The sequence below is a fragment of the Panthera tigris genome, chromosome D3, assembly GCF_018350195.1.
Source record: "Panthera tigris isolate Pti1 chromosome D3, P.tigris_Pti1_mat1.1, whole genome shotgun sequence".
In the NCBI taxonomy this organism is placed as follows: Eukaryota; Metazoa; Chordata; class Mammalia; order Carnivora; family Felidae; genus Panthera; species Panthera tigris.
In genome coordinates, this window is record NC_056671.1 from 2,972,360 (window position 1) to 2,984,029 (window position 11,670).

The window sequence follows — 11,670 nt, forward strand, 5'->3', positions numbered from 1 at the left end:
ACCCGAATGATGCCCATCCTCACCGTGAAATCCTAATCGCCAAGCTCAGAAAACTGATGTACCCTCTACCCGTCATGAGAGAGGATCCTGCTGCTCTCCGTCTTTAGAAGACCCGTAACATGTTTCAGTGGAAAGGGACGTTAAAGGGTGGGCTTTGCCCCGATGGCTCATTTTAATGATGGGGAAGCTGACCCGCAGAGGGGAAGTAAATTAAGAAATTTCATGAAGCAAGCCAGTTCAAAAAAAGAAGAAGTTGTTTCCATTAAGCCCAGGCAGCAATCTGCTCCCGCCCCCCCCTCCCCCCTCCCGGGAGGCTCACAGGCCAGTGAGGAGGAGAGAACAAGTTCCCAGGGAAACAAAGGACAAGATAATTGCAGAAGTGAGTGTGGAGAAGGTAAGCACCCTGGAAGAGGAAGATGCGCCCAGACAGCGCGGGGGTGGGGTGGGGGGGTGCCGGGAGGCCCCCGCGGGCGGCAGGGCCCCGAGCAATGACGTCCCCGCCCCCCCCCCGCCCCGGGCGCCCACCCCAAGGAGGAGGGCAGGCCCGCAAATGTGCCGCGCCCTGGGCTGGAAACCCTCCCGAAGCCCGGGCTTCAGCGGACCCTCCTGCACCCAGGGCTCCGCGCCAACGCCACTCCGGCCGCGAGGCCTCCCGGAGCATCCTGCCCAAAGGGCTCCCGTGCACAGAGCGGTCCCTGCCCCATCAGATAACGCTGCGCGTGTCACCGCGTGCGGCCCTGCGCTTCCGCGCTGTCTTCTGCCCACCGCAATGTAGGCGCCGCGCAGTCCCCAGACCTGGGCGCTCCGGGGACGCGGAAGCCAGGCACGCCGGGACCCGCGTGGGGACCCCCCACCCCCACCCCGGACCCCCTCCCCAGCGGCCCGTGGGGGCGGCGCGTGCGGCGGGCCCGGGAGCCGGGAGCCGCGGTCCAGGCCCCGCGCGCGCACAGGCCCCACGCGCGCCGAGCCCGTCCGTTTGTGCGCGCGGTCTGGGGGGGGCCGGGGGCCCAGGAGCGCCCCGCGCCGGCACCTACCGGACGCGCTCGGCCGTGACGGCGTTGCCCGTGTGCCGCCGCAGCACGGCCAGGAACAGGAGCCGCATGCCGCCGCCGCCCGGCCATCGACCGCCCGCCGCCGCCGACCAGTCCCAGGGCGGGGGCGGGGCCGGGGACGCGGACCCGGACCCCGGCGGCGGGCGGTGGCGCTCGCTCGGTCGGTTCCGCCCGCCGCTCCCGAGGCCTCGCCCGCGCTCGCCGGTTCGGCGCTGGGGTCCCAGGCGCGCGCGGGGTGGGGGGTCGGGGGGGCGGGAGGGAGGGAGCGCGACACCGCTCCCGCGGGACCGGCACCCCGGGTTCCTCGGGGCCCCTCCCAGGGGAACCAGAAGAGACCACGGCTGGACTCTCAGGGGTCCAGGGGCAGCCGTGGGTCCGCTCTTACATGGACCAGGTGTGGCTGTGGGGCTGCTCCCAAGGGGGCCAGGCTGTAGGTCTGCTCCCTTGGGGACCAGCAGCAGAGGGGATCTGGGGTCCCCTCCCACAGGGACCAGGGCTGGTCACGCCCCCCCCCCCCCCACTTCCAGCCCCCTGGGACCCAGGGGTAGTTGCCGGTTGCTCCCATGGGATGTATGAGGCGCTGGGTCTCTTCCCACAGGGGCCAGCAGCAGGGGTGACTGTAGATCCCCTCCCTCAGGAGCCAGAGGAGGCCACAGAAGGACTGCCATCCGCGCCCGGGGGGCCAGCGTCTGCCCGATGGGTATCAGCACCAGGGATCTACGATGATGCTTGAGAAATCAGATAGGAAGCCATCATTTCCACAACTGGCCAGATCGAAGAGGCAACCGACCCCTTTAGATGTGTTAAAGATAAACTGGGCTATATTGAGCTTTTCTAAGTTCATTTGAGCACAAGTTGATTCCAGGGGAGAAGTGCAAAACTGCAAGAGGTTGGGGCAGGACAGGAGCTCCGGGAGAGACCTGTACACAGAAAATGCTGACGCAAAGCCAGATGGTTCGTTGGCTACAGCCTGAAGCCTAGTTGGCTGCCTCCGATTGGTTGTTCTTACATTTCGATTCGGGTAACCTTAACCTTGAGGCCTTTACAGGCTCCCTCCGGGCTTATTCACATCAGCACCAAGGCATCAGAGCCCCGTGGGTCTAGGGGCCTTTGTTTAATTTAACACAACGGGGCCCGGGCCGGGGCTCTTCAGTTCACCATGGTGGCTGATGACTCACTTCAATTCCTTCATGATCTCCATTTCAATTCCTGTTTTAAGAAGAATCTGAAGCTTATTTCTTGGCTGCACAGTCACCAGGGACGCAGGTTTCTTTCTAACTCCGGCATCCCAGTGTTTGGCCTCTGTTCCCAGCAGGGCCACAAGGTGAAGCTTGAGTGCTGAAGCCCCACCCATCACACTCACATTCCAGGCAGCAGGGAGCAGGGGCAAAAGGGCACACCAAAATGACACTTTTACTTTTAAGAGCTCCTCCTGGAGTGTCACCCAGCCCTGAGGCCTTTATCTTACCGTGTACCTGGCCACATCTTCCATCCAGGGCAGCTGGGAAACGTAGCGTGACTGCTGGGCACATTATCACCCTGAATCAAATGGCAGTCACTTAGCAATAACAGGTTCCAGGGGCTTGTCTGTGGACAGATCTTTTCCAGGGCAAAGCACTCCACCCACTAACAGGCCCACATCAAAGATGATGGCTTGTGTGAACGCCCTGACCGCCGTGCTGGGACCCTTCCCAATCCTCCTACCCCTGAGTCTGAGCCTAGTCATGGCTCCAACCTCCCCCTTGCTTGGGAAGATGTCATCGGTAGGGTAGGCACCGGGTAGATGTTTGTTGAATTAAGTGAAATCGTTGAATTTGCACTGCTGTGAAGTTTTGTTCCCACGATGATGCATTCCTGATTTAAAAAAAAATTTTTTTTAATGTTTATTTATTTTTGAGACAGAGAGACAGAGCACGAGCAGGGGTGGGGCAGAGAGAGAGGGAGACACAGAATCCGAAGCAGGCTCCAGGCTCTGAGCTGTCAGCACAGAGCCCGACGCGGGCTTGAACTCACGGACCGCGAGATCATGACCTGAGCCGAAGTCGGACGCTTAACCGACTGAGCCACCCAGGCGCCCCTCCTGATTTTTTAATGGAAGTCAGTGCTGCTATAGGATTTGCTGGGCTGAAATTCACTGTCGTTGGATTTTTCTGGCATACACCTGTTCTGTAGGGTAGGAGATTCTGACAGATCTTTGGGGGCCCATTTCTTTGTTCATTCATTGCTTCCGTGTGCCCATTTAGGAGACAAAAGAAGGACCGTAAACAGTATCATAGCTAATTAGTTCATTTTGGTGAAGTCTTTTGTGATTCTCCCAAGTAGGCAGTGAAAAGGGTTCACAGACAAATGTGATATCACGGGATGACATAGAAATAATTAGTGGGGGGGGGGCATGACTAGAACAGAAAAGGTCGTAAGCATCTCTTACGCTTCTCCAGATGCTTCTAACACAAGGGCCTTAAAATATATGTAAAGCAAAATCTATTTTTTCTTTCATCATAGTGTTTGCTTAGACTACTTCTCCAGTTCACGGCACCAGGAAAAATGAAACTATGTTATTTGCCCCGGGTAAAAGCGATCGCATTTTCAGGGCGAGATACTGACTTTGAAATGGCTTATGATAAAAATCAACACTTGACGTCTTTTTTCCTCTCTCTCTCTCTTTTTGCTTCATGACACTAACAAACGAGGTACGCTCCTTCTCTTTTTCTATCAGGTTCCAGTCTCTGCACCACCTTTGTCCCCCCACCACAGTACTGAGAACTAGAAACGTGGCGTGCGGGGTGGGGGGCGGGGATCTTCCTGAAATCAGAAGACACACAGACAACTGTGGTTTAAGTGCCCTGGTTAGCTTTCCTTTCTCTGGCTTTCTGGACAGCACTTGACATGATCAAATGCAAAAGAAAGCCACAGGTCTAAAGGAACTGGTTTCTTCTAGTGTTGCTTGGCGAACGGGGGGTGGGGGGGGTGGGGAGTCAACCAGAACCGGACGATCTTCCCTTCGAACTTTCAGCAAAAGGCAAGCAGCCCTTTCTTCCCACTGCTGTTCTGAAGGTGGGGCGTGGTGGGTTCTTAACTCTTCACCACAAGGAAGCTCATCCCCAAGATTCTCATCGTTGCCACACGAGACGGTCCGCGTGAACGCACCGTTGCTGCTCTGTGGCCCCATGGGTCTCGTAACACAAGAGACAAAGGTCCAATTCTGTGCACGTCAGAGGCTGATGAAAGGGAAGATATTTTACCTGCTGCTAGTAACAACCTGTTGTATGCTGACAGCCGTATTTATTCTTTAAATTTTTTCATTTATTTTGTATTAAACGCCCACGTATGTTTAGCACATACAGATACACAAAACAGAATTTAAAAATCACACCGAATCCCACTGCCCTGAGGTAAACACCATGAGCACTTGGGTCTCAGGTTTCTCCAGACTCTGTGAATCTAATCGCGAAAACAGTCGCACCCCCCCCACCCCCCTGCGGCCACCAGGGTTGCAGGCACTGGGCAGTTTACTCCCCCACCAGGCCTCCCCCCACCCTGGACGGTAGGCACTACTGTTCTCAGCCCTTTACAGATGAAGGAACGGAGACTCGAGAAGGTAGGATGTCTCCGAGAGTAGCAGACAGAACGGATGCCGCTGTCCCTTTGACTCGGCTATACGGACACGGTATTTTGTTGTCGACTTTCATCGCTTTGGTTTGTGCTTGTCATTGCGTTACAAAAAGTAAAAATGCTTTACACGGGTTGGGTTTTTGTTGTTGTTCTGTTATTTGCTCTTTTTTACTTTTACTTAATAATCGCGGTAGGCACAGTGCTAACGTGGCCCCAAGATTTCCAGCCTCCCGATGCCTGTCATCTTCCAGTTATTCAATCAAACGCTCAACCAGGTGGTGGGGTGAGGAGAATTTGTAGGCTAAGTTCCCAATCAGTCGCCCTTAAAATGGGGAGATTATGCGGGGCGAGTCTCATCCAGTAACTGTCCCTTTAAAGGTGCTGGGCATTTCCTGATGTCAACAAGGCTCTGGTGTGAGAGGGACGCGAGGTCGGGGAGGTTCTCTGCCGCTGCCCTTGGGGCCCACGGTGGCCACGAGCACGGAGCAGAGGCAGGCCCTTGGGGCGGAGGCCACCCCCACGCCCCCACCTGACAGCTGGCAGGAAACTGGCACCTTTACCGCCCGCCTCAACGCACTAGATCCTGCCACGGCCACGGGAACCACAAAGAGCTCCAGATGAGACCTCACTTCTGCTGTGCGAGACCCTGAGCTGAGAACCGGTCAGCCACGCCCAGACTCCTGACTCACACAAGCCTGGGCTGGTGGTGTTGGTTGCTACAGTTGTGATTTGTTTAGTAACAAGAGAAAACAAATACAGTGTGTCCTAAATGGTTTCCACCTCAGAACCCTGTATCCTTTGAGGAAGGACACAGCATCCCAGTGTCCCCATGCGCTACAATCAATGCCTTCCTCCTGTACCTCTTTGCTGCTCCCAATCCTGCTATTCTAGGCAACATTGCAACGAACGTTTTAGAGCCAAGTCTCTGTGCATTCTAAATTCCTGGAAATGGCACTACGCACGGAGTGTCGGCGAATGCGGTTTTGAAATGAACACCCACTGCCCTCTAGAAACATTGCACCAAACGTATCTCCCCATTGGCCATTTATGGGCACACACACTTCACTTCCCCCAAACTGCCTTTCAGTTCAAGTGACGTGTCCTGTCTTTCTGCGTTTTTAAATTATTAGTGTTAACTTTTTTTTTCCCTTTGAAGGGCATTTTTTTAAAAAATGTGTGTGCATGTGTGTAATGTGTATGCGTGTGTAATGTGTGCGTGTGCAATGCTTGTGTAGGCCTGTGTAATGCATATGTGTGTGTGTAAGGTGCATGCATGCATGTGTAATATGTGTGTGCGTGTAATGTGTGTGCACGTGGGTGTAAATTGTGTGCATGCATGTGTGCCTATTGCCTGTATTATTAGCTGGAACTTTTCCATTGCAAGGGACAAAAGTCACACTTGCTTAATCAGAAAGAGAAATTATGGGCTCACAATTGAATGTCCAGGAAAAAACCTACTTTAAGCGATGGGCAGAACCTAGACCCAGAAATGTCTTTCACGGCTTAGCCCGGATTAGACCAACTTGGGTCACTATCCCATCTTTGAGCCAATCACGTAGCTCAACAGAGCGGACAGGCTTAGGTCACATGACCACACCCCGCCCAGGGGAGGCCAGTCCTGCCTGCACCACAGGGGGCACAGGTTACCCCAAGAAAGAAGGTGCTGTCCTCAGAATAGATGCTGAGCAGGGCCACAGGGCAGCCCGTCCTCCAGGACGCCGGGACACTCACTTTGTGCGTTTTATTTACTGGATGTTTACCCAATACATCCTATAAGACTCCCAAGAACTGGTAAAATGAAGACACTAAGTTTGTCATACGTGTTTCAAGTACTTTTTAAGTTTGTTTGCTGTCAACAGCAATTACCCTCTTTTACGCAAGGAAGTTTTAAGTCTTTATGTAGTCAGATACTTACCCGTCTTCTGTTATGGCCTGTGGCTTTACTGTTAGGCTTAGGAAAACATTCTCTGCCCTAAGAGTTTCCGTTTGCCAACGTTTTAAATTAATGCTTTTTCTTTTATTTCTCCATGACAATATTTTAACCATCTGGAATTGATGCTGGTTCGGAGTGTGAAAACTGTTTTTCCCACATGCAATAGTTGCTTATTCGGCTTAGGTCACGATCTCACGGTCCGTGGGTTCGAGCCCCGCGTCAGGCTCTGTGCTTTTCTCCATGGGTTGGAATGCCTTTATTACCATTTGCTGAATTATTTTATGCGTGTGTTTTGATGGTCTTTCCCGCGGGTTCCTCTTCACTGACCTTTTCTGTGAGGCCTAATCTAAAAACCAAATACATACACTTGGAGCTACCGATTACCTATTTTATGACTGCAATAGGCATTAAGACACTCGTGAGGAGTTATCGAGTGGTGGTTATGACAGGATGGTTAGGTGTGGTCCCACAGCTGGCACGTCTTCAAAAGGGAGGAAGGGGAAGTTCCTGATCTTTCACTTTCCCCCTCTCTCCTACCTTCCCTCTCTGCTGGTGAATGCCTGGCTGTTGCAGATGGCCCGGGGTTTTTTAAAGCACATGAGAACATAACCCCAAGAAGCAGAGGTCGTTACGCACAAGAGCCAGGTAAAATGAGTGCTTAAAAAAAGGCAAAGCCAACAAACCCGACTTCCTGGCCACGCACTCTCACCTCCCCGGTAAAAAGAAAACACACGTCATTCCGAGAGCTGAATTAATTCACGCAGCGCAGGCAGGTGAGTTTGGCTTTGTTGTGGGCCAAAGAATGGAAGGCCTGACTCCACCCCGTGGGTTGACTGTGCCTCTACTGCTTATCTTTTCTGCTTCTGCCTAGATTCTGTGCAGCCAGACCGAACCGTTACAACAGGGACTCCCTGAAATAAACAGAACTTCTGACAAGTCTGTCCCCGAGGAGAGTCCAAAGATTGACAGGATGGCCTGACTGTAACGTTGCTAACGCCTCCCACCACGGTCTGGTGCACAGAGACCAGCAGGGCCTGTCGTGGTCCCCAGGATGGAACCGGGGAGCAGAAAAGCAGAAGCATGGGCCGCAAGCCCTGACACCGAGCCGTCGCACCTTGCGGACTATGGTTGACTGGTGACGACAGACGGCACAGAACATCCGTGATGGCTAGCTGTGACCCGGCGTTTTGAGGAAGCCGAAACTGTGAGTAAACAGGTACGACTGTCTGGAAGCAAGGGGCGAGCCACGCAGAGATGAAATGAGCCGCGGAAATATTATGAAAAGGCCAGAGAGGTCCGACCGCCCCTGAAATGTGCTCAGTCTCTGATGGCTTCTGAATTCACTCCATCAGACCGCACCTCCTCCCAGGGGACAGGGCAGTGCTGGAGCAGGGAAGGGTCCCGTGTCTGACAGCCAGTGGTGCACCCCAGTCCACACCCCTGCGCCCTTGCAGTTAAGGCTCGCTTTCCCACAGGGCCCTTGAGGTGAAGAGGCTGTGACAAAGCTGTACTCTGTAAAATGACGGACGCCATACTTATCCCCCAGACGCCAGCTGTGCGACTCAGGTCATTTACTCATTTATTTTCGGTTCAAAGGAGAGACTCACACAGTCACTTCCAGGAACAGGCACGTATTACGAGTCTACTCCACACAGTGGTGAGCCGTCAACTTGTATCAATTATTTAGTGTTACAATGACTGGGGCTTAGCACAGGGGCTCAGAACGCATGGGCTGCAGGGGCCAGGCAGGAGCTCGAAGCACAAACTGGCCCAATGTGAGACAACAATCAGGCTGCCCTCTCCTTTTATGTTCTTTTTTTTTTTTTTTAACGTTTATTTATTTTTGAGACAGAGAGAGACAGAGCATGAACAGGGGAGAGTCAGAGAGAGGGAGACACAGAATCCGAAGCAGGCTCCAGGCTCTGAGCTGTCAGCACAGAGCCCGACGCGGGGCTCGAACTCACGGACATGAGATCATGACCTGGGCCGAAGTCGGATGCTCAACCGACTGAGCCACCCAGGCACCCCCTCTCCTTTTATGTTCTTACTTTTTAACAGAATCATGATGGGTGAGTCTTGGCTACAAGTAACGGAACACCCAGCACGTGGCCTAAACAGTGTACGATTTGTGATCTTTCACTACCTAACTTCTCCCTGATTCTCTACCGTGCTGTCCACATCCCCAGCCGGTTCGTCTCGGGAGTGTGAGACAGCTGCCAGCAGCAATGAGGGCCTCAGGCTTCCTAATCCATATCCCCCTTGGAAGAGTGTCTCTCTCGCAGGCTGGTACAAGAGTCCTTTCTTTCAGCCTGACCGGGCCAATTTACATCATTTGTCCTCTGCTGGGCCCTGGGGGAACGTCGTGTCTCGACTGGGTAGAGTCTGGGTTTCAGAAGAGGCATGACAGACTAGCATTGGTTTTGACTAGTCGGATCCAGAAACAAAGATGAAGTTAGCTTCTCCTGAGCGACACGGTTAGCTGGTGGGGAGCGGGCTGGGGGAGGACAAATGGAGAACAGACAGCCAAGCGGAATCAGGATTCTGTTTGCAGGACAGGCAGGTGGGCGTGTTGGACAGGCAGTAACCGGTCGTGCCCACTGCACATCCGTATAGGGCGGCACTGACCGGCAGAACTTTCTGCAGTGGTGGGGTAATCCACACCATTGTGCTCACCACGGAAGCATCACACACACGAGGCCATTGGGCGCTTGAAGTGTGGCGGCTGTGATCGGAGAAGCTGCCAGAACTTCCTAAGGTTTAGGCCCAGACCCAGCCCAGGGACGCTCCGCCATTCTCTTCACCGAAGCAAGTCACGGGGCCGGGGCTGCGCGTGAAAAATCATTGCAAACAAACCGGAACGCTTCTTCCAGTTGGACTGTTTTGCAACCTCAAGATGTCAGAGACTGCAGTGCAGACCAGACCTCCCCAGCACCAGGAAGTGCCACACTTCCTCAGTGTACATCCTGAACTCCAACTCCTGCCCCCACTTTGTTCACTTAGCTTTACACTTCTCAGTGGAGATCATCCAGTTGGGTTAGTCTGCTGTCATCCAAAATGGCACATCTGTATGGGGCGGAGTTTCACAAGAACTCATCTCATGAACCGCGTCGAGTGGCTTAATTTTTATCCCATGTTTACCCTGCACTTTGCCCGAGAGTGGCGACTGTATCAGTCTCTTGAACAAATACTTGAAGGTTCTGTCTCACGTACCAGCCAGAGGACAGAAGAAGCATTGCACTGTACTAGGAATTAGGTAAAAGCCTCGTATGTAAGACTGAGCTCCACCGGGGCATCTGGAGGGCTCAGCTGGTTGGGCGCCCGACTCTTGATTTCAGCTCAGGTCATGATCTCATAGTTTGTGGGCTCAAGCCCTGTGTCTGGCTCCACACTCTCAGTGCTTGGGATTCTCTCCCTCCCTTTTTCTTGCCCCTCCCGTGCTCTCTCTCTCAGAACAAATGAATAAACTTAAAAAAAAAAAATAAGACTGAGCTCTACTGCCTACTACGTGTGTGATCCTGCAGAGTAACCTTAAGTGGTTTGCCTTTTAGTTAAATTTGGATACTAACATGCTGTAGAAATCACAGGGGTCTCAAAAAAGCAAACAAAAAACACCAAGAAAACAATGAATATAAAATAATATTTGGGCACCATTTAAACTTCAAACATCCATTCAATCATCCAATTCCATACATAGTTTCGTGGTGGGGGTTGTGGTAGATTCTAGAAACACAGTAACGGACAAACAAAATCACAGCCCTCCCTGGTTTGAAGACTGACATTAAATCGTTTTGCAAAATATGTAATCATAAATTAAAAGAGTATTGTGAAAACAACACGCAGCGAGTACTCTAAAGACGTATGAAAAGGGATGCAACCTATTCTGGGAGGACCAGGAATGTGACATTGATTGAGGACAATTAGCATTAATGGATTGCATGGGAAGGTCCTATACTGTCATTCAATGATTCCCTCTTTAAAGGATAGTAAGTATTTATCTCCTGCCTGCTGTGCCAGCACCAGCACTGTGTGAGGCATTTCTCAGCCAGATGACCTACCGGAAAGCCCACTCCCCAGGTAACGGCTCCATCCTTCTCTTGGCTGGCCTCAAAGAGGGAGGAAGGAAGAGGCAACGGTCTCACACGAACGGCCATCATCCAGCTGTGGGTCCCAATATCTCAAGCCATGCCTGGGCCGTTTCTGGAGGACGCTCTTCCCCTCCACCATATGCCAGTGGTCACTATTGCAGGTGCTGTGGGCGTGGTGAAGAATAAGACACATGAGATCCCTGCCACCATGGAACTTATACTTGTGGGGACCAGTACAAGCCAGGGAAGACAAAGGAATACAGAAAAAAAAAACATGACAGGCGCTATGCAGAAACTAAAACAAGGCAATGGGATGGGGTGGAATGCACTTCAGATGGGATGGTGGAGAAATGCTTGCAAGGATGGACGCTTGAGCTGAGTGTTGAGGGAAAACGGGATGCCAGACAACAGACAAGGAAGCAAACTCGGCGCCTGACTTGTCCTGGGGCAGCGGCTCTTCATGGGGAGATGTTTCCTGGGGGCCATCTGGGGACCGTCTGCACACAGGGTGCTTGCCACTCTGGGGGACGGGGGTGGAACCGGCCCCCGAAGGACAGCAGAGGCTAGGGGTGCCGCTCACCGACCTACCGTGCAGAGGCGGCCCCAATCGTCAGCGCTGCACCTGCACGGGAACCCCGTGCCGGGGGCAGGAAAGAGCCCGCAGGCAGGCGCCAGCTTTGCAAATCAGCCTGGAAGACCGGCAGAGCCCGAAGCCGCCATATGGGGGTCTGTCTACGCTTTCGTAGGCGGAGGTCGGCGACCTCGGAGTGACAGGAACAATTCCGCTTTTAAAACCCCGTAGATGGCAACGCCCTGCGCCCGGGGCTCCGCTCCCGGCAGAAGCTGACCCACTGCCCGGCCGGGCTTCCGGGCGGAACCGGAAGTCGCCAGCGGCGGCCAATGGGGGCGCCGAGGGGCGGGTCTCGCGAGAAGCCAGGTGGCGGCAGCGACCAATGGGGGCTCCGGGGGGGCGGGCCGAGGTGCGGCT

At 53.6% G+C, this 11,670-nt stretch overlaps 1 protein-coding gene and 1 long non-coding RNA gene across 6 annotated transcripts in view; one reads left to right on the top strand and one right to left on the bottom strand.

The window, feature by feature from the left end:
- The window catches only part of GLT1D1 (glycosyltransferase 1 domain containing 1), a 90,687-nt gene extending 79,123 nt beyond the window's left edge, over positions 1-11,564 (bottom strand). For 3 of the 5 annotated variants that reach the window (XM_042962327.1, XM_042962331.1, XM_042962330.1), the window contains exon 1: positions 1,035-1,116. In XM_042962327.1, the coding sequence (XP_042818261.1) occupies positions 1,035-1,102 (68 nt within the window). In that variant the 5' untranslated portion in view covers positions 1,103-1,116. Of the gene's footprint in view, positions 1-23; positions 256-1,034; positions 1,117-10,652; positions 10,847-11,270 lie in introns of those variants that run through there. The other 2 variants (XM_007090037.2, XM_042962329.1) reach the window with 2 other exon arrangements.
- On the top strand, positions 1,169-1,880 carry LOC122232617. Its single transcript, XR_006209976.1, has 2 exons — positions 1,169-1,256; positions 1,651-1,880. It is a non-coding gene; the product is annotated as an uncharacterized LOC122232617 (long non-coding RNA).
- Positions 11,565-11,670: the final 106 nt, after the last annotated feature.